Source organism: Polypterus senegalus, chromosome 16, assembly GCF_016835505.1.
Source record: "Polypterus senegalus isolate Bchr_013 chromosome 16, ASM1683550v1, whole genome shotgun sequence".
NCBI lineage: Eukaryota > Metazoa > Chordata > Cladistia > Polypteriformes > Polypteridae > Polypterus > Polypterus senegalus.
In genome coordinates, this window is record NC_053169.1 from 91898409 (window position 1) to 91921799 (window position 23391).

Consider the following 23391-nt stretch of genomic DNA (forward strand, 5'->3'; position numbering starts at 1 on the left):
GAAGTAATTGGTAAATTGCGAGGCTACAACATGCTCAAAAAATTTTGACAGAAAAGGCAAGTGAGAAATAGCCCAAAAAATGTTAAGATGTCAGCATCAAGACTTTTTTAATATTTGGGGATACAGAAGTGATTTTAATAGAGGCTGGCACAAAGCCAGCATCAAGGGATGTTTGTTATCATTATAACAGTTGGGATTATGGCATGAAGGCAGGATTTGAGAAGTGTGGTCTAGGGGATGGGGTCTAGTACACAAGTAGTGGGCCTCACCTTACAAAGCAGGTCATTAACAAATGCAGATGTGACTGATGAAAATTTTGAAAAGGAGCTGGATGGAGTGGGAAGACAGATAATTATTTAGATTTTTAATTTTATTGCAGAAAAAGTGGAGAAATGTTTAATAGACTTAAGTAGAAGAGGTAATTGGGCCAGATGTAGGTTGAATTAGTTTATTAACTACAGGTTATCGTGGCCATTTTCTATTAATTTGTCATACTGTCTGTTTTTGGCTGCAGTTTGACCATCAAAGGGCTTACAAAGATGCACTAAGAAAGGCAGGACGTGCACCAGTCTTAGGTGACATTCTCTCAAGGCGTTGGCCAGCTGCTCTCAGACTGTAATTGAGTTGTATCATGGAGCTGAATGCTTAAAGGAAACCTCCTTACGTTTTAATGGAGCCAATTTTTCTAGTGCTGAATGAACGGCCGAGTTACAGTAGTCAACAAGACTATCCAGTGTGGACTGAATAGGGGAAGACTGTTAACACCAAGTCTAGATGGTAAAATGTATGATAAAACAAAAGTCTTCAAAGTAAACACATAATATACAGCCAAATATGCATACTTAAACACAAAAAAAGGCTCTGTCCTGTGTTAAACATCATCTTATCAAGTTCATAATAAAGAATACAATCTGCCACCATGTTTACCATGTCTGTTACAATAACACTATCACCAGGCTTTAAATTATCCTTCATCTTATTTCACCCAATTTTATAGTTAATATTCTGGATTCATTATTCATAGAATTCAAAACGGTCACAGAACAAACTAACTCTGAATGGCTTTTTCCTGCTCAGCCAGCAGGTGGCACTACTTTAACGGTAAAACAATATTTGAATAGATTAATTCATAGGAATGTTAAGAGTTGACACACAAGAGGATACCATTTAGTCCATCAAGCTAGTCTGGTTAGCTAATAACCAAGTTGTCCCTATTTCTTATGTAAATACTTTATAAAAGTTCTCAGAACTTCTACTTCAAATATATGACACCATAGTTTCCTACAGATAACTAAGACTGAAAAATGCACCTACCTGAGAACAAGCATGTGACAGAATAGAAACAAAAATCTTCAGCAGAATTTCAGTTTGCAGAATTTGTAAGAAAAGTCTACATTTACAGTAAGCAACAAATCTACTTATATAGGTACAAAAAAGGGAAAATGTATGCAAGTTTAAATTTTAATTTTATAAGTCTAGACATATTTATACTTCTGTTTACATATTTCAGGCAAATTGTGTATTTACTACCTTATTTTATGTCTGCATACGATGCTGGGTATGACACCTGTTCACCTCAGAACCATAAAATACCGCAGACACTGGTGAAGACAGCACAGTATATTATATGTGAAGGACATAAGTAACACATGCTAAACTGAAAAATAATACCTTGTAGGATCTACTTAGTGATATTATGACACCTAATTTAAACCAAAGATGTAAATCAAATGTATAGGTTGTGTCAGATCTAATTATGCAGTTTTCATTACGCTATAACTTATAATAATTAATATTTATAATTATTATAATTAATAATTATAATTACTACTAATTAAATGTATTACATAGAAAATCACCCGAAAAATCCCGGACTAGCGAGAAGTGTGCAAACTGACGACATGAAGAACCGACTTTGTGCCAAACTGGAATCATCCCAGCATAAATCAAAGTCATCCATACAATCTGGATCTGCATAATTAGATCTGGACCACCCTGCATAGCTTTCTTAATGCATGAACCAATCATAAAGTAAAAAACACCCTATCACATCATTATTAGGTAAAGGTGTTTCGCTTTTGGAATCAGCCTTCTACTCTCTAATCTACAAAAGCCAACCCAAGGAGGTCCAACATCTTAACCAATTACACCCAAAAGCTGCAATTTGTTTTAAAAAATTGCTGAACGCACAGAAGTCTAACGTCACTTTGATAACTGCACAAATAATTGCCAGTTAAAAAGTTATTTTTATGTACAAAGTCTTGACCTTTCATTGGCAATGCATGAATGAGAAGAGGTCCCCAAAATTCAGCAATTTTTTTTTTTTTACAAAATAAAGGTTCCTTATGTAAAATCAATTTTATGCAAACTATTCACTTTTTGCAAAGAAAAATAGCTGGAAATAGCACAAACAATATGGAACATTATAGACTTCCTTTTCCAACTGGAAAATATATATATAAAAAAAAAAAAAAACACCTGACTGGAGAAACCTGACCTCTCTGGAAAATGATTGTGTGATGGTGCAAAGGGGGGATTATGTTATTATTAAATTTCTTTGTTTTATTTGAATATATGACATGAACAGAGTTAAGCTGACATTTTATGAAATACAGTCAGACCCAAAGAGCCCCGACTTGTTCATTTTTATTTGCATTAACTTAAGCTTGTTGTGTATTGCCATTTTTTTCCCCAAAAATCACTTTTAAAAGTTAAAACATGTTACTTATGAGTAAAGTGAACAAAAGGCAATTGAGTAATGGAAGCATACCCTTGAACTGATATGAGTACTTGGTGCTGGTGTTTAAAACAATCAAATTCTTTTACATTGTTTATACATAAATTGTACTTGCAAATGTCACATAAAAGAAATATGATTCAGTTTTACTAGAAAAGGACACATAAAGCCTTAAAAACATGCTAAGTTTGAGTAGTCAGTTTAAATTAGCTCTGTGATAGCTACATCATGCCCAAAGAATAATTTCTTGGGAGTGATTTAGAAAGACAAGCAACATTACTAATACCTCAGCCGTTTAGGCAAAACAAGAATTTGAGGAGTCCCCATTATGTGAAATTAAATTAGGTCCAACTAAAAATGACCACCATTATGAGACAAGTCAAGCATACAAGCTATGTAAATATTCAATAGTTATCATTAACCTTTAACAATAACATTAACCTTTTCATTCTGATGTGGAGTAGGCAACCATTTTAATAATAAAGCCTTGCGAAACAACCATCATACTTTAACCATGGGCCACTCCAACCCCACCAGCCATGTTTGCAACCCCTCTGCCCACACTACCTCAGCCATCCTGCACATTCACTTTCCTCCATTCTATGTAAAGGTACAGGACCTCTACGACGCACATCACTGGATTAGGGACAGTTTTCACCGTCAAGTCATAGGTCTACTTGACAGTTGCTCATACTGACACATGCATCCGTGATTATTACATATCATCTGAAATTTAATTCACTGAATGGGTTTGCTTTAATTTTGATACTGGACAACTGCCTCTTGTACGTGGAGACACGCAAGTAATAATTTAATTGTATTGCAAATATACAGTATAATGAGAAATGTGAAATCCAACAAATGCCATTTTGTTCCTCTAGTTTTTGGCAGAATACACAGCTTTTTTAAATATTGCTTTCAATGCTTCCACCCACAACTGGGGATATTTAATCTTCTGGGGATATTTCATCCAATTTATATTTATGCTTTTGTATTTCTTATAGAACTGTAATATGGCACTTTTTGCCAGAGTATCAACTTTTCAGAAATGAAAATAAGGCCGCCTATGAAAGGAAAGAGTAATACCTAAAGATAGTTATCCTGAATAACTATCAAACAAAATTACTTTCATTTATCTTGAAGACTTCTAATGCATAGTATGTTAATTAAACAAGTACGGTTTCCATATTCTTAACAAGAAAAACCTAAGACAGGGTCTGCATTGTATTACTTCAGGTTCTTCTCATGTACTAATAATTAACAAAGTTTTCATTTAATTGAGTGCAGATTCTTCCTTAACCTCATAAGTAATGAATCTTTGTCCTGCAATACTACTGTGGCTGTGCGTTTTATTCAGCGTCATCTTCCTCAATGTAAAATAACTATTATATATGCATGATTACAGTATACTTTTATTGTTTTTAAAGTAAAGTTCAATTAATTACAGTAAGGTGTAGAAGCACAGCACTGTAGTCTTAGATCATTGTTAAATATTATGGGAAGCACAAAAATGAGCATTTTAAGCAATACAACACAGAAGTATTTAAAAAAACTGGACCATAACCTTAGTCCAGCCAACTAATCATTTTCTTTATCCTTCCCATTATAGTAAGTTGGTGCCAGGCTTAGACATTTATACACAAGGGTACAAACTATATATGGATGGGATGCCAGTTCACCTCAGGGTGCATTCATACACGCACACTCGTGGCAGGTCAGTTTATGCTTGATAATAATTTTAACAGTGCATCTTCAGATTCCCCATAGAAGGCATACCAGCTGGAACTAAAACCCGAATTTCAGTCCAATTAGATATCTTTACTAGGGTACACACTAAACCACCAGGCAGGTCATTGAAGAAAAAAAAAAAAAAAACTATATATACTTTAACACAGAGGAAAACAAAAAACAGACAGCTCATTTATGCAGTAGTGGCTAGCTCTGTAAAAAAGTAAAAAGAAAAACTTCCATTGAAAGAATGTACAAGAATAAACTATATTAACAAAGCTTTATGGAAGGCAAGATGTATACTAATAAACAAAAGAAAAGTAATAGTTAAAAGTACTTTACAGGTGTCTGTAAAGTGGTTCTGAACTACAGGTACCTGGGGGTTGACATGAACAACAAACTGGACTCATCTGACACCACAGTGACACCACAGTGACACACTGTACATGAGCGGCCACAGCAGACTGTACTTCCAAAGGAGACTCGGCGTTTGTGATGTACGTAGCAAGCTGAGTGAGAATTTGTGTTGTTCAAAGCTGCAGTCTCCTGGGGAAGTAACTTGAGCTCAAAAGAACCATAATGCATGAACAAACTTATCAGGAAAGCCTGTCTCAACACTATTATGTCTATTATGGAAAAAAAAACATGGTAGCAAAATTGGCTGCCATTATGAAAGATCCCCTCCATCCCCTAAAGGAGGCGCTCTCATGGAGCACTTTTTAGCTCACTGCCACCTTGGTGTGCTAAGAAGCATCTCTGGGGGTCGTTTCTGCCCACTGCTATCAGAAAATGCAATGTTTCCTCCTGCAGCACTCACTAAGTTAATGTTGAGATATTTGCACAATATACATTTTTACTTATTTGTTGACGCATTGGCTGTATTATTTATCCTGCGAGTCTGTATCCTTGTTTTTCATGTTTCTTCTGCTGTATGCATCTGAATTCCCCCCCTTTGCATTAATAAAGTTTTATCTAATCTAAAATTTCTACACAAAAATAAATGGAAATTCTTAAAATTGGAGTTTCACATTCTCCTCTTTTTTCGATGCATTTTTTTCTTCAGGCCCTCTGGCTTTCCTCCCATATTACAAAGATGCTGCGGTTATTCTCAATGACCACTCTGAACTGGCTTTAAATGACTTCTGTATGACTCGGCTGGGAGTGCATGTGACTATGTGTTGTAATTGCAACAGGGGCTCATACCCTTTAATGACCATATAATTGGATTAAGCAGAAGATGTTATGATTTGTTAGATGCATAGAATGCTTGAATGGTTAGAAGCATTACAAAAAGTTACATTAAATTTTATACAGATTAATTAAAACAATGATATCACTCAACCAATTCAGCTCCTGGAAGCTAAACCAACCAAAAACAAAAAGTACACACTTCAGCTTACTACAGCAGCCTCCCTCTCTTAAAAATCAGTTGTATAAGAATTCTTTTAAGGTTTTTTTATTCTAAAGACACCACAAAACAAAGATAAAAACTGATAAAGATCAGTAACACCATGATGTCAGCTGAACTGCTTCTTTTATTCAGATGAGGTCTCTAACCCATTTTACTTTGCTGGTCCCCCTAGGCTGGGGGTGTCAGATCCATCCACTGGAGGGCCACAGCGGCGTCACATTTTTGTTCCAGCTACATCATTATTTACAAACTAATTACTGCCAATAATTGAACAACTTTTATTTTGCCATTTTGTTCATTACCTTGCATTTTAATATTCAGAGCCCATGTTTCTTTTTTGCCTTAAGCAGCAGCTATTCATTAATAGTATGCAAAGAAAATGAACAAATACTAACTTGGGGTTCTCGAACTAGTTCTAGGTGCAGCACTTTCGTTCCTTGTTACCTCACTCATTTTGTTGGTCCAGACATTTCCAGAGCTGTTCATTATCTTTTTCCTGGGAGTATCATCAAAATGATTTGTGCAGCACAATGGATCAGTATAAGCTAAAACCTCCACCCATATCAAATATTTTATGAAGCAGATCGTGTATGATACACACAATGGGATCAAAATAACTTATTTCGTTACTTAATCGCGAGTCATTATATCTCGTCTGCGGGATACGGAAAAAGAAGCAATTATGGGTGCAGAATCTTATAAAGCAAGTCAATTAAAATGAAGGTGAAAGAACTTTGCTCCATCAGAAGCCAAAATGTGTTCATAATTAGGAAAGAGGCTGGAGTGAGAACCTGGATCTGAGCTCCACACCGCTGCCCTTGGCTCAGATGACACCCTTCCTTCTTTAATTCCAGGTGTTCGGATCTCACTTTAATTATCTCTCTCTTGTACAATTTCGTTGATTAGACGCCAATGAAATGCGTTTTTATTTAAGGAAGTCGACTAACTGAAACAGTGTATTTTCCAGATAAACGGTTGTTTGATTTTCACCATGTCACAAACACTCAGATATGAAATTGGCCAAAAAAATTACAACGCGTGACTGCGGTGTCTTCTTACAAAGTATGCAAGTCATGCTATGCTGCATTCGCTTACTGTGTCTGCTTACAATAAACATTCAAAAGTCCTCTGAAGGGAGCGACTGAACCCCTAGCACAACACGAGCACTTCTGACATGAAGTAAAACACTTTTGCACGTCGAGTGCACAAATAACTAATGACTTCTAAGTGAGTATAAACTTCAGCTGGGGTTCAAATAAACACAAATGACTTGCTAGGCTATATCAAGGCAAATCAATGTCACTGCTTACTTACCTCTCAACTCCCTTTGATATTCATCCAATTCTTCTTGTACCTCATCGCTTGGAGTCTTCATTGAAAACTGCACCCGCTTCCGAAACTCCCAAAAATGTTCAACAAGTTGTTTTTTTTAATATAAAGTTTGTCGAACTTGTCTTTTACGTACAAAAAAAATCCCTTTAACCGCAGCGCCGCAAGTTGAACCAATCCGTGCTGTCGAAGATGCTTCCTTATCATTCTGCAGCTCTGGGGGTTGTAGTTCTTTCATACACGAGCGCGTTGATTTCTATATTAAGCCGTTAGCCTTTTAAAACTACATATCCCATAAACGCTTGCTTCGAAAAGCAACTGTCGTTGCCTGGAAGCAAAAAAACGAGCGGTTTCCGTAAACACAGCTACTTGTGATGGGTCGGGAAGACACGCGCGGTGCAGCCTTCGCCTCAATGATGCTACCAGGCGGCATTGCGAAAGACTTATACAAACATACACGTGCACTTCAATATCCATATTTTAAATTAGGGATGTGATACATTAAAATATTATTGATTGTACGTTAAGCAAGCGACTTTATACAACAGCAAAAGCATCTGAATATTTAACGGGCCACTGCTGGATGTCTTAATGATTTTATAGAGTACAAAACTATTATTAAATGCGCGCACCGCTGAGTACTACAGTCCTTCACGGAAGCAGCATCTCGAGATCGGAATCCAGTGTCCAGTTGTTGTCCATTTGGAATATTAACGTCCTTTCCAGTGGACCGCGAGGAGTGGGCAGTAAATCTCACGGGCCGAAGCACTTTACTTTTTCCCAAAAATTCCCACCTTTTCACATTTACCAATCCATGCAGTAAACCCGTGCGATCAGGATTGCGACCAGCAATGTGAAAGCGTACAATTTGAAACCGTATGACCAATGACAGTTACTGTTTTAATTTCTAACGACAGCTGTCATTGGTCAAACGATTTCAAACCGTAGGCTGACCTTGATACGACGGAGGGGAGCTGGGATGCGGCGAAAGCAACCGGGCAGAGAGCCGAGCAACAAGCAACACACTGTCATGTAATGCAAAAAAAGTTGGTTAGCAAGTCAGATGCATGCGCACTGCAGAATATAAAAGAGTCTAGTGCAAACTTGTATGAATGTCATTGTATTTCTTTCCTGACACACGAGAAAGTGTTATGGGGTGTGAATTCTTGGAACGCAAAAGCATTGTTGGAATTGCAGCAATTAAGGTGGATCCATGTGTATTGTAGACAGAAGACAATAAAGCCCAGAACGAGGTGAATTTACAGGTAAGTTCGTTACTTCTAGTAGTTGTAACTGTATATGCAAGGTAAGATAACTTGTGTTTGTGTATTTGTGCCTGCCACCTCTGTATTGTGTATGTACTATTTTTTTGTTTTAATTGAAGTGAATTATTCACCAATTATGCATTTACAGTACAGTAACCATACATTATATGTATAATAGATACAGTACATAATACAAAGTAGACTCCGCCCACTGACACATTCACAGTTGGTCAGTCGCATCTCATAGCTGCCCACAAGGGAACAGGGATAGACCATCCCAAACACATGGAATGTTTTATGCATCATCAGAAAGCTCTTACTGTAATTAAAATTTTAATACACCCAAATTCAAATCCTGACAGATTTTAACGATAAAAGAACGATGGATTAAAACATGTCACCTGCTTTTATCCACCACTACTGAGACTTGGCGGGACAGAGGCAAGTGAACCAAGGGTTGCAGCCTTGGTGTGAGGCAAAGATGTGGTCAGAGGAGAGTGGTTTATTTGTATATAAATTAAAATGAGTACTCAAGAGCAGTCTTTAGTCCGTTTACTGTATACTGTTTAAAGTTCATTAAAACAGCTCAGAGATTTCTGCAATGAGAATGGTAAAAAAAACGAATTGAGATCTGCTGTGTCACAAATGAGATTAACAAGCCTGGCAATTCTATTGAAAATGAAAAAGACAAAAAAATGAATAAACGTTTTATCAAGGAACTTGCCAAAAAATACATTTTTAGAAAGAAAAAATATATCTAATGTTTCAAAATGGATGGTGTATGACAGACTGGCATTACCCATTCTGCTTTACTTTGGCACACAAGCCTTTTGCTTAAAAAGCAGCTGCCAAACATTCTTAGCTTCGGCTAAAGTGTCAAGTTCTCTCGGGAATTTAGTTTGCTGTAACCCTGTAATTTTCTTTTGAGACCAATAAAGTACCTATCTCGTCTATAGCTTCATTTCATCTTATTGGGATTGAAGTTTATAGTTTTAAGATCTGGAGATTAGGATAACAGGACTGGCTCATAGCATCAGAAATGTGGGCTTGAATCCCAGCCTGGTTTTGACCTGCCTTGAATCTGTGCTTCTCAATGGTGATGGTTGAAGTGGCTCCCCATTCTCTATGTAAAATGAAAAAAGAGCTATATGAATGTTTTTTTTCTGTTCTCCCAGTGACTTTGTGCTTTTTTTGTTTCAGGGTACTCTAATTTCCCCTCAAAGGCTCGCAGGATAGGTTAACTGGTTATGCAAAATTTATTCAGCGGATGTGAGCATGAGTGTGTCTTGTGATGGACTTTTACCCTGTCAATGGATGATTTCTGCCCTGAGCCAAAGGTATAGCTAAATAAAAAGTGTGATGAAACACAGAGATTAAGTTAAGGTCTACAGTGTGGATTTAATGAACTCCTGCGCTCACTGCAGCCTAGTATAGACTGACCTGAGTATTCATTCAGCTATCCATTATTAAACCTCTTTAATCCAATTCAGACTCACTGGGGTTGGAACTGGTATCTCATGCAAGTCACAGGTCCCTTTGAGAGTTCCCCATCCTCCAAAAAAGCACATGTTTTGAATGTTGGAGATGAAACAGTAAAAAAAGAACAAAGACACGGAAAGAAAAGTGCTAAGTCCTCAGAAACAGCACTGTAGTCAGATTTTGCATATACAAATCTGAGCCTGTGAGACAAGAGTAGTAACCACTGCACCACCATTATATTATTCAATTGAATGCTCAGTTATTATTTTCTAACTAAACATTTTCTTTGGCTAAAAGCAGAATACTATTTTCTTCAAAAATCTAAAACTGGTTGGAGCGTTTTGCTATTAATTGTTCACTATTACCTGTGTAAAATTAATAACAGTACTTTGTTTTAATATAATATTGTCGAATGTGATCATGCTGTACAAGTTTAAATGATTTAAATGCAATTTTAAATTGTTAAGTACAAACAAAACTATATTGGTTAATAAACTACTGCCATTGAAATAGATGTCTGATATATCTAATATTGACAACTATTGCTTTTTACCCAATTCCTATATGGACACTAGTAAAAATGAAAGTTGCAATGCCATTAATGCATTGTACAAGTCCTATCAAATATGCTAATGCTGAAAATGTTCATAAATTATTCACTAGTCAAGAGTTTTTTTGCAAAAAGCCCACAAGCAGTACATTCACAATTAGTTGAACGGAATTTTTGAACACAATGCGGCATGGAGTTATTAGGGATCTATACAGTATACTTTCCTGTGTGTTATCATTAAGCAAACGGTTAGTTGAGGCTTAGTCAGAGCCAGATTCCAGTCATTTTCCCACAATATTCAACTAGATTCAGGTTAAGGGAACTGGGAGACTAGATGTGACGTTTCAAAAAGTTTTAACTAATAATGGCAGCTGAGTGTGACCTATGCGACTTGTAGCATGGCATCACAAGTCCCGAGTTTAAAGGCAAGGTTTATTACAACCCAGATACCCTTCAACAGGCTTCTCTTCAACAGTTGCACAAGCACATTACAATCCACTTCTGTCTTCTTCCTCCACTACTTTCAGGTGAGCTTGTTCGTCCTCAACTCCAGACTCTTAACTCAGCTGGGTGAGGCAGAGCGATTCCTTTCAGCTAAGACCTGGGAGTACTTCCAGTGTTAGGACATGGTCTTTTGGATGCACTTCAGGATCATGTGGAAGTCCTACAAACTAGAGAAGTAGGAATTGCAAATCCCTGGAGCACCTCCTAGCAGCACCTACACTACCCAATAGGGCTGCCCCATGGGACAACAGTTCCCAGCATACCCTGCGGATGTCCAAATGGACACTAAAGTCTAGGGATGCGGCCATCTAGCGTATCGGGGAAGAATGATATTATGACCAGTTATCTCACCTGGTCCTTCCATTGTATTGGTCTAACAAACAGGTAAGGGTCCTTGATCCATCTCTGCTGGGATCTCTGCCATTCATTACACCTAGCATTATCACACTTTAACACCCCATCTTCAGTAGTGCCCATGTTTATCACGCTGTGAATATACTATTGAAAGTTCATTGTGCCTTCCATGATAACCAACTCAGATCTGTTGTTATATTCTGTAGCTCCACAACAAATGGCACCTGGTACTGATAACAAATGCCTTTTGACAATGGTCTCTGAAGGAGTGGTTTCTCTCAGCAGACCTGTTGCCAACAGTCACTCTGTCATTAACAGAAATCACACTCATCATAGTGTGCCTTTGCAATGTTTCTCAGTAACAGATTACCCTTTGCAGTCTGTGCCAAGGTGTCAGAAGGAAAAACGGTGTGTAAACATGGGAGTGTGGGTTAATATCACAATGATGACAGCTGAAGAGCCATTTTATTATACTTTAAGTTACTGCAGAATACATTTGCATAGTTCTTGTTGCCTGAACTATAAAGCCATCTGGTAAGTGTGTCATTCTTTCCTTTTCTTGTCCTACTGGATGGTATTGTCCTTATTCTGTACTATCTCAGACAGACATGGCAGTGATCCAGCCCCTCTTAATGTCAAACGGAAACTGAATGTGTACTCTTCTACTTTCTAGGCATAATCCAAAGAGGTAAAAAAAGAGTATAATATTCAATGTTCAACCAAATTTCAATAAAGAATTTGCCTTTGACATCCAGAACAACTAAACTCTTCCCTGTATTGACTACAGAGGTTGTGCTGAGCCTTTAACGATTTAAAAAGTTACTTATAAGCACTGTTCAGGGCAAATAGGGTGGACATTAAATTTTCCTTCAAGGGTGTTTAATTTTGTCAAAAGTATACAGTATTTATACATAGGTGTTTGATAGCCTTTGAAAGGCTGTAAGAGAGAGAAACTGAAAAAAGCAGACATTGCAGGAAGAAGGCGACTGCAAGGACGAGCAGGTCTTGTAAGTATACTGGGTGTTTCTGAATGTCAACTGGTGGGAACACCAAAACAGGAGAGAGAGTGACTTGTTAACAAAAATATAATTTTATACCAAGATGCTAAAGGGATGGTGAACCAGCAAGATGTCAGGTATGCCTGGTCCTTTGATTATGACACAGACGTCTCACAAACTGATAGAAAAGTTGGAGTATCTAATTGCCTATAGAAGACAGCACATGTTCAAAGGACTAAAGGTTCAGAAACACTTTTCCATTTTAACATTAAGGGCTGATAGTAGCCTAGTTGTTTCACACCAGTGCAAAATATGACAGGAGTGACACCATTTTTGCCTTTTTTAAGGAGGTACCCACAACTTTTTTCAAGACTGACGATTAAAGGCAATGAAAATTAAGTGTGCATGGACGCTGGTGGTCTCAAAGGGAGTAGTTCTAAGCTGGTGTTTCTGTAGTCAGTGAAAGATCATTCTCAATCCTGGAAGTAATTATAAAACTTGGACAGCCCTCTAAATGCAAAGGTCTCATTAGGTTTACTGTTAACATTTAGGTTGAGAAAAAAAGTTGCAGATTAGAGTAAGAGATGCCATGCCAAGACAAAGGCAGATATAAGGAAACAAAGATGAAGATGGAAAGTGATTTGAGCTAAGAAAGGGCCTCAACTGGGAAACAAGGTTTTCTGAAGTGAGGATTACTCAACTGAGCATAGATTTTATAAGCATGCTTCGTGGAGTACCCCCCTTGGACTCGGACTCTGTCACACAAGGACATTAGCACTGTTGTTTTAATGATATTCCTCTATAGCCTTGGTCTTGTGCTTGCGTCTGTTGTCTTGCTGGAAAATAATCTTCTCTCAAAGCGCTGATTTCTTGCAGACTGTATCATGTTTTTCCTCCAGGATTTCCCTGTATTTTATTGCATTAACATTATTCTCTGCCTTCACAAGGCCTTCTGGGCCTGCTGCATAGGAGCATCCCAAATGCATTATGCTGCCATCATCAAGCTTCACAGTGGGGATGGTGTGTTTTTAATAATGTGCATTGTTTGACTTATTCCAAACATGGCATTTAGCCTGATGTCATCAGACAAAAGATCCTTTTTCCAGCTAACTTCAGAGTCTCTCATGTGCCTTTTGGCAAACTGCAGACAGCATGTGATGTGCATTTTTTTTTTTAAATCAGTGACTTTCTCTTTGCCACTCTCCTGTAAATCTGTGACTGGTGAAGCACCTCAACAACCTAACTCTCTAAACTAAGTCAGTGCAGCTTGCAGCTACCTCAGAGTTCTTATGGTTCTCTTGCCAGCCTCACTCACAATTAGTCAGTTTTTGTGGGGTGACCTGCTCTAGGAACATTTACAGGCATACCAAGCTCTTTCCATTCCTAACATTTTTATTTTAACTGGACTTCAAGTGATAATCAGCCTTCTGTACTTTTAAATAATCTTTTGACAGAGTTGCTTGAACTGTTCTATTTGTCTCCCTTGTTCAGGTCACTCCACAGTACTGACTTAACACAGGTTGGAAATTCCACAAACAAATGCATTTATACTACAATCAATGACAGATAGGTGATTTCCATTTAACTAAATATGTGACTTCTAAAGCCAAATGACTGTACCAGTGATGATTTAGGTGTGTCATATTAAAGGGAGTAAATAATTGTGTGATTGATTATATTTGTGTTTAACATTTCTGATTAATTTAGAACACTTTGTAAAGTTGTTTTCACTTTCTGTTGATCAGTGTCAAAAAAACAAAGTTAAATCCAATGAGATTCGGTGTTGTATAACATTAATATTTCCGAGCATCCAGAAGGTGACTATATAATGTATACAGTGCCTATAAAAAGTATTCAAGTTCACAAATTTGCCAATGCCTTCCAATGGAAGATTTTGAAATTAAAATGGTGTGCAGCATGGTCTGTTTGAGATATCTGAATGAAAACTTAACTGTCTTGACAAATTTCCTTGAAGAGTAAGCACACCACATTTCAACAAAATTGCTCCACAGAGGGCTGAGTTGCTTCATGTGGACAGACAGACAGACATGGCTATCACAATAGGTGCTTCATGCATTATATGTAAAAGCACCTAAGAAGACAGCAGTGCTAGAGAAAATTGAGAAAGAGCAAATAGGATAATTTCAGGACTAAGAGGTATGAGCTATGAGAAAAGATTGAAGGAGTTGATCCTTTTCAGTTTAAGCAAACAGAGATTAAGAGGGGATATGATTGAGGTGTTTAAAATTAAGAAAAGAATTAGTACATTAAATCCCATTTGTTACTTTAAAATTTGTTCCACAATACGAATACGGGGACACTGTTGAAAACTTGTTAAGGGTTGATTTTGCACAAATGTTAGAAATTTTCTTCTTACACAAAGAACTGTAGACACATGGAACACATTATACTAAGTACTGTTGTGGAGACTAGGACTTTAGGGACATTCAGATCTTGACTTGATGTTATTTTCAACAATCTAGATTAACTGGATGGACAACCTTCTTGAAAAGAAACACAAAAATAAATAGAAGCCAAACTCAAGTCCCCATGCTAAGCTGCATTTCAATTCTACTTTTCTCAGTGCTCCTGCAGCAAGACTCCATTTGTGTCTTTACCTGACCTTGTTTTCCTATGCCATGTCTACTGACCATGCCAGTTCATCTTAATGGGGCTCAAGGAAATAGTTCCCTCTCCCCACCTCTTTGAGCCGATCAATGCTAGTGTTGAAACTGCCCAGAAATAATGCACCAAGGCCGATGGATTTTTGTGAAAGAGTTCATCTTAATAGGTGAATGCTGTCTTTCTCTGCCCAACATCAGCAGTTTGCAAAGTTTCTCTCTCCCTCTATCTCTCTGGTCTGATCCACTATTTTTGGTTTTGATAAATGTATTTGCTATATCATTATGTTCAGAACAGTTTCAGAAATTGGCAGACCACTGCAGAAGAAATCACAATAAGGAAGAAAGACAAATTTTAACAATTTTTAATTAGATAGATAAAGAGATAGATAAATAGATCTTATTTGTCCCCAAGGAGAAATTTAAACTTTACAGAGGTGCAAGACAGAAAGAAAAATGTACCTAATACAGGTAAAATTCCGTTACAATGAACTGCCAGGGACCTAAAAAATATTTGATTGTAATAAAAATTTTGTTGTAATGAAATTCTGTATTTGTAACTATACAGGGTGGTCCAGATCTAATTATGCAGATCCAGATCGTCTAGATTACCTTGATTTATGCAGGGACGATTCTAGTTCGGTGCGAAGACGATTCTTCATGTCGTCAGTTCACACACTTCTCGATGGTCCGGGATTTTTCAAGTGATTTACTATGTAATAAACCTAATAAATTATAGCGCAAAGAAAATTGCATAAGTAGATCTGGAACACCCTATAATGTTTTCTTTCACTTGCGTCCAGGAGCTTGCAATTTCAATAGCTTCTTTCGCGTTAATTGTCATCTCCTCCTGTCTACAAGTTATGCTGACGAGAATTTTTCTCAGCATTTACTTGCGATAATACACTTTCAGGGTGCAAATGATGCCCAAATCCAATGGCTGAAGCACAGCTGTGCAATTGGGTGGGAGGAATTCAACGCAAACATTATCTAAATGTAGAAGCATGTTGTGGGCAGCACAGTTATTAATCAGAAGCCGAATCATGCTTGTCCTCTTCTTCATATTGTGAGGTTTCTGAACTCTTTGGGGATCCCCACCCCCCACCCAACAGGGCAACACACCGAAGTGTGTCCCAAAGCGTGATTGCCGCGTCTGTGGAAGATTGTTTTTCTGTTGCCGGTGCAGGGCAACAGCAGGCTCACAGCGGTGCAGTGAAGTGCCACAGAAGCAAATCCTAAAAGATTGGGATTGTGCTATAAGTCCCTGTCTTGCACCCCAAAACACAAAGCTTAGTCTCAGTACTTTAGCAAAACCAGCTTTATTCAGCTTGAAACAGGAACAGCACAGTTATTTATCGTAGCGTGATCTGCCGCTCTCCTATACACTGACACAGCAATCAGGCAGGGTCGTGGCCAGTTTAGTGGTCAAGTAATCCTATTCCCTGCATTTATCTTCCCTGCATTGCCTTGCATCACCCATCGAGATCTTTTGTGTTTGCTTTGGTGGAGAGACGCAGCAGAGCTGTGAGCCTGCTGTTGCCCCGGCAATAAACAGTCTTTCACAGACTCGGTGATCACACTTTGGGACGCTCTTCGGCTTGTTGTCCAGTTCGGGGAAGTCCCAAGAAAGTTTACAAACTTCACCTTTTCTTGAATGAGTGCCGCATTAATAGGAATGCTTCTTGAATGAGCATCAATGAACCACATAAAAATTGCTTTTTCGATGTCTTCAAATGCAGCAGTTCACATATGCTTGCAACCCGTGATTTTTCTTCTTTTTTTGCTTAGTCTTTGAAGAAAGTTGACAGTGTCAATGGCAAAATTCTGAATTCACTGGCAACATCTTTTTACTTTTTGCCGCAATCTACAGCTGCAAAAATGTAAAGTTTTTTTTTCTTTTTTCTAATATGAACTGTTATTGTTTTTTCGTGTCTGCCATTTCTGTAGGATGGTGACAATGAGTTAAATTCCAATGGATGTTTTTCAGATGTTGACGAGCAATAAGCAAAAGGTATCACTGAAAACCACCAAAAACAGCAAAAAAAAAAAAAAAAGTAAGAGGAAAGTTCGAAGAAAGAAAAAAAAATTACAATGTTTCTGTTTGGGGATAGTTGTGCACAACTGAGGTGTGACCACAGAACTAACTACTCTGCAGATGATTCATTCACGCATTTCAAGGTGTTTTGGGCACTTTGTTGTAATGAAAGTATCTGCTGAATGTACTTCATAGTAACAAGATCTCTAAAGACTCGTGTCATATTGTGAAACTGTAGGGACCATAAAAATACTTTGTTGTAATGAAAAATTTGCTGTAAAGATATTCATTGTAACGGAATTTTACCTGTACAGTATTTCATTTTAAAATTCAATAATATTAAGTAACAAATGAAAGCTTTTGTTTTAGACAAAGAGCAAAATAAATACAACAGGTTGTGAAACAGGCTCAGCCTTCATTCACACTATTTAAGACCCATTTGTGAGGTATTTTTTTAAAGTAAGTTGTATGTATCTTCCAAGTTATTTTTCCCCTATTTTGGACATGGATTAATATGTGAACTTTATAGTTTTTGTAAATGTACAGTACTCTATTGAAATATTGGGCTTTTTTATTTCATATCAAATCACACTATTGCTTTTTAAATTAAAAATAATTAACTATAAAAGTATTGGTATATAAATGCAAAGTTTAAAAACACAGACCTAAATCAAAAACTATCAATAATCCCTTGTTAAAATTCCCAAATGCAGTATGGGGTGTTTAGGGTTATGAAATATGTTTAGCTCTGCCTAGTAAAAGTTCAGTATTTAACAATTTAACACATTTCAGGTTTTTTTTTTTTTTTGCGGTGATATGTCAAGAAAAAAAGGTTGGCCTAGAGATATCATGTGACATTTGATTACATATGTGGCAATAGTCTGCTATGGTTAAATATTTGCATTGAATAACTTGTCTCCTTATGTCCAAAATCATTGTCCTGATTTGGTCTGATTAAAAAGTTCCTTTTATGTCTTTGTGTAATTTAAAGTATGTTTCATATACAGTATCATGTTTATTTATACCCCATTTATATTATTATGCAGTTTAGTTTTTGTATTATAACATGCTCTGCAATGTCCCTTGTGCTTTGGGGGTGGACCCTAAGAGGTGGGGCCAACTGTTTCTTTGTGGAAAAGCCACCATTCCTATAAAGTGCAGTTCATTTGTCTGTTCTTAGTATTGAGGAGTTCTCTTGTGTTTTTGGAATATTATTGTTTATTTGATTTTCTGAATTTGATCTCTACTCTGTTATTGTCCACTGTTTTCGGATACTATATTGGGACTGTGTTTGATATCACATTGCATTTAGTCATCCATTTGTGCCTTGTGTGCTCTAGTGAGCATTTTGGCATTACAGAGCCTTGTGAAAATAAAACTTTTATGTACATAAAGATTATTTTTCTGCTGTTTTTTTTATACTGACAGAGGTTTACAGTGACCCCTCTCTCTGTAAGAACATTTGCTAATATATTTTGGGACTTACAGTTTTGTGACAACTTTTCAATTTGGAGGGCACAGTTTTGTGACAACTTTTTCAATTTGGAGGGCCTGTTCACCCGGAAGCCAGCAGGTTTCCCCTTGGAACCGATTGAGCCAAGTGTGCCACTGCTGGTTGCACCAGCGAGAATTCTGTCCTGCTCCCCAGACAGTTTGGATACCCATGTAAGACTGTTGGAGGAGACCGCCCCGCATCAGAACAGTCATGCTGTGGGACTACTGTTAGTAGAAACCAAGGTCCAGGATCATGCCTAGCTTCGCAATATTAAGTTTAAGGGAGGGTGAGGGGTTGGTGGGATTAGGGGACTTGACCAGATGGTACAACATTTTTCTGGGTTTTGTTTTAAAGTTTGGGAACAAACGTTCAAGCAAGACATGTACACTTACAATTAAAGCATACCATTTTAAATGTCATAAAATGTTGTCTATAATACATTTTAACAATTTAAAGACTATAAAATATAACACAATAAAAATGGCATACATCTACATCAGGGGTTCCCAACCAATTGTAAATTTTGCCTATTTAGGGGTAAATTTGTCCCAAAAGTCAAAAATCTTGATTAGTTCCCTAAGACAACATGAGATTTGCTCTTTCAACAACTGCTTCAAGGACATCCAGAATTGTATGAAAAAGCAAGAACAAGCATCTCACTGACTGATGTCTTCTTTTCGAGTCTGGTATACCGGTATCTGCTCATCATTCGTTGTTTTTAAATAAGTGAAATAGCATTATCATGTGCTAATATTTTTGTTAAATTTAAAATAAAAATGTTAAAACAGTACCTTAATTTTTTCCCCTTTGTTGATTGCTTTGTTATGTTGGAAGTATAAACTGAAATTACTGAACAAAACAGGTTTGGGGGTAACTTAACTTTTGAAAAGTTGATCCAGGGTAAACTCAGGATTGGGAACCCCTGCTCTATGGGGTCCTTGGTTGGGGAAAAAAAGCTTAGGAACCCCTGACCTTAATTCAACACAGCACCTTTCAGTAGTGAACTCAAATTCAAGAATACTTGCATGCTCATTTAAGCACATTTACCTTCGCATTGCCACAGTGGCCTCACAAAAGCAGCGACCGAAACATCACCCTTGTGTTTTGACGAATTCCACCTTCGTGAGGAGGTCTCACTGTCTAGACAAAATGCACATTTCTATCAGTAAATACAATAAATGTTCTGGTATACTTTTGACAAGAAAGAATCTATCCAAAAATTAGTAATACCGGTTCATTATAAACAAGGCTATATCGTTTTAAAACTAAACAGAATATACCTTAGGAGGTTCAGATAATATTTTTATACTCGTAACCTTTCATTAAACTATTTAGCCGCTATCTATTACAATTAAATTAAGCTTCTCAATTTCTCCCGACCACAGGAACGCTGCTTAATCCATTGTGTTTGACGACGACAATAACCACGGCGGCGACTTTCCTCCCAGCTTTTTCAGCGCCACACGCCCCCTTTTGGGGCGGAGCATAACCACATGGGCGGTCTACCAGTGGCCCTTGAACCGGTTTTGAACGGTGATTCGTTCTCTTGGGAAGAGCCGCCCACCGGGTCGCGTTGGCCGGTTGTGCGCGAGCACGGCGCGCGCCTCGGGTTCCCGCCCACTTGCTTTTTGCAGCTCTTTCGGCTGCGCCGCTATGTGTGAGGAATAAACGTTATTGCTGAGCAACCGGGACACACAAGAGGCGACTCGGCGTTTTGCAAGGACAGGGCTGGGCCGGCCACGACATTTCACGCATACTCGAATAGGCCAGCTCTAGATACTCTGACTGAAAAGGGTAAGTGGAGAAAATGGATATGCAGCATCTGCTTGCTTAAATTCGTTAACATGCGGCAGTCCGACAGCCTGGCTTTCATGTATTGCACAAAAGGTGCGTGTCATTTATGCGGCATGTTTTGTGTCTGTTTGTATTGTGTGACAGGACGTCACTCAGGCTGTCTGTTCAGTGCTGGTGCCACGACAGCCACTGGCTGTCAGCAGTTAATACTGGGGGTGAAAAAAGCGGGGCCAGTACTGCGTTTCACCGCACAACGAAAGGAGGGGCCGCTCAGTCAGAGCGCAGCGCCACGCTACGCTTCGCGGTCTATTGTACACAAGCGTCCTAACAATCACTGCTCTGGCTGTGTGGTACCAGAATGCCGTACGGGCAAATGTGAACATTCTTCTCCAGCTGGAACGCACTGCCGCTAACGGGAAACCCCTCGATCCCCTTCAAAATAAGCCCGCAATGATATTTGGAGACAATGCCACATCTGTAGGCGGGCCGGCGGGCGGCCTGCGAGATGTTCCCTGCCAACAGCTTCGTCCTCCCTTTCACTCCTGGTCCTTAAAACCAAAATCATCAAAAACGAAGCGAATCCCCAAATTTCCCATAGCTTCACGGAAAACCCCCACGAACCGGGACTGCCGGAGATGGAGAGGGAAGCCGGGAATCGGCCGTAGTGTCCAGGAGGCAGGAAATGGCTTGTTTTCAACGGGAGCACATTTCCACTCCAGAATTAGTCGTGATGCCAGCCAGTTGTTTTGTTCTCCTTATGGAATCGAGTAGGAGTTTCCCCCTTTTTCTATAACGTGTTACTTTTATTTCTAGCCTAGGATTCCCAGTCATCATTAAATAGGGCTTTCTCTTTATCATGTGAGTTGCCTTTAAAGCCATTTTTCAACTTTTTTTTTCTTTTCAGAGCAAGCCCTGCACATCAGTCTAGGGGAATACAGTAATCTCTTTGTATTGCATTCACTGCTTCATCCTATATCCTGGAATGAAGCAGTCTGAGAATAACGCACAATAAGCGAAATGCCCGGCTTCCGTTGCCACCAAGAACTGTACTTCATTTATTACTCTCAAAATGTGAAAACTTTGGAGAAGTGTATTTATATGTTTTCAATCAGTTACCAGTTGTGTTATGTATTGTGATACAGTTAGGTAAGAAAGATAATGAAGTAACCATCTGTTACAAGGAACTGCACATTGTTTAGTGACAAACTCATTTTACTAGTAGATGGAGGTGAATGTGCACAGCATACATGGCTTTATGTCGAGGGGCCTAAACCTAGACAGGAGATTGAGTTTTTACATTTACATTTATTTGCTTGGCAGACGCTTTTATCCAAAGCGACTTACAAAAGAGGTCCGCATAATCGAGTAAAACATTAGGCTAGGGCCTGTTTTTTCAGCAAGTGTAGTAAGGACAAGTACCAAGAGTTGATTGCCACAAATGAAAAGACGTACTGCTAAATGTACAAACATACATTAACAATCAATAAAGCAATTAAATGTAATGTAACAACAAATAAACCATCTGTATGAAAGATCACAGAGCAAAGTTCTTTTTTTTTCAATCAATTAGACAGATATTTGCAGAACAGATGTGTTTTCAATGGCTTCTTAAATACATTGAGGGCGTTGTCTGTTTTGGATGGAGGTGGGCTGCTCGTTCCACCAACAAGGGTACTACACAGCAAAAGAGTCTGGATTGAGACTTGAGACCACGTAGAGGCGGTATCACCAGACGCCGTTCCATGGTAGACCTGAGTGGGTGAGAAGGAGCAGAGCACCTCACCAGTGTCCTCAGATACACAGGTGTTGACCCCTTGATGATTCTGTAGGCAAGCATTATGGATTTGAAATTGATGAGTGCTGTTTACAGGGAGACAGTGTAGCAACCTGAAGAGAGGAGTGACATTCGCCCCATCCTGGCTGTTACCTTTTAACCAGCCTGTGTTATGAACACACGCAAAGCATTGCACCACGATTACGTCCAGTCTTTTCACGACTGCTAGAAACAAACAACAGTGACATTCATGCTTTGGCTCTTTGACCGGATTGTCTGCTTGAAACTTGTGCGTTTGTTTGCTGAGTCATCTGTTCTCGACCAAAAAAAAAGAATATTACATGGCTGTGTGGCAGCTTTGCCATTTTTCTGTAGCATATTGTATGTTGCTGCTGCTGATGGCACAAGACTACCCGAACTATTGTAGGGTGCCAAGTGGAAACCGCACTAGTCCAGTTCTCAAAGCATGGTGTTTATTAAGTTAAGTGGCTTTATTGTCATACTGTTTATACACAGTATTACCCCATACAGTAGTACAAAATAATGTTAGGACCACGGTGCAGCATATACATAATCATAGGACAAGTGCAAGACAAGTAAAGAACTTCACTGTACTATACTATAAATAAATAATTTATTGCCCATAATTTATCTATAAAAAAATAGCAATGCATTAAGTAAAAAAACAGTAATAACAAGTGTACTGCATGTAAATAAACTACTATAAGCAGATCTGTGGAAAGGGGGGCAGCACAGAGTTCAGAGTCCGAACAGAAAAGGGGTAGAAGCTGTTGCAAAACCTGGATTAGATGCAATGACATCATCTGCTAGATGGAACTGGGACAAAGAGACCATGGAAAGGATGGGTGCGATCCTCCATAATGCTGTAAAGTTTGCAGATGCAAAGCTTTATAAAGTTGTTTTCAATGGATTTTAGAGTGTCCCAATTATCTTTTCTGCCATGTCTGCCATTAGGTGTAAAACCATGCAGCCAGAGACACTGTAGTTCCAAAACCAGACAGTGATGCAGCTGGTCAGAATGCTCTCGATGGTGTCCCTGTTGTGAGAATGGGGGGTTTGGGGTAAACTTACCTTCCTCAGCTGCTCCCTCTTCTTGACAATGGACGTGTGTTAACTGATTAAGTAAACTTGGCCGCCAGGCGTGCTCCTAGAAATTTGACCAATTCCAGTGCAGAGTTGCTTTGTTTCTTTTGATAGTACACTGTACAAAATAGATGGAGTCATCTGTTATGTGGGACTGCATGTCTAATACTTTTGAGTGTTTGGAAATACTGTATTATTCATAGTGCTGGGCAC

At 38.4% G+C, this 23391-nt stretch overlaps 2 protein-coding genes across 9 annotated transcripts in view; one reads left to right on the plus strand and one right to left on the minus strand.

Moving 5' to 3' along the window:
* The window catches only part of sdccag8 (SHH signaling and ciliogenesis regulator sdccag8), a 186361-nt gene extending 166433 nt beyond the window's left edge, over positions 1–19928 (minus strand). Inside the window, exons 1-2 of one of the 3 annotated variants that reach the window (XM_039738727.1) lie at positions 19787–19928; positions 19554–19642 (exon numbers count right to left, since the gene is read on the minus strand). Coding sequence is in view for 1 of the 3 variants with exons in the window: in XM_039738725.1 (XP_039594659.1) it covers positions 7191–7251 (61 nt within the window). In the remaining 2 variants the exon portion in view is untranslated. Of the gene's footprint in view, positions 1–7190; positions 7528–19553; positions 19647–19786 lie in introns of those variants that run through there. The other 2 variants (XM_039738726.1, XM_039738725.1) reach the window with 2 other exon arrangements.
* A 180-nt stretch (positions 19929–20108) lies between these two features.
* cep170aa (centrosomal protein 170Aa) overlaps positions 20109–23391 on the plus strand; it is a 107513-nt gene continuing 104230 nt past the window's right edge. For 3 of the 6 annotated variants that reach the window (XM_039738694.1, XM_039738695.1, XM_039738697.1), the window contains exon 1: positions 20109–20300. The gene's annotated coding sequence lies outside the window, so the exon portion shown is untranslated. The remainder of the gene's footprint in view (positions 20301–23391) is intronic. The other 3 variants (XM_039738696.1, XM_039738699.1, XM_039738700.1) reach the window with 2 other exon arrangements.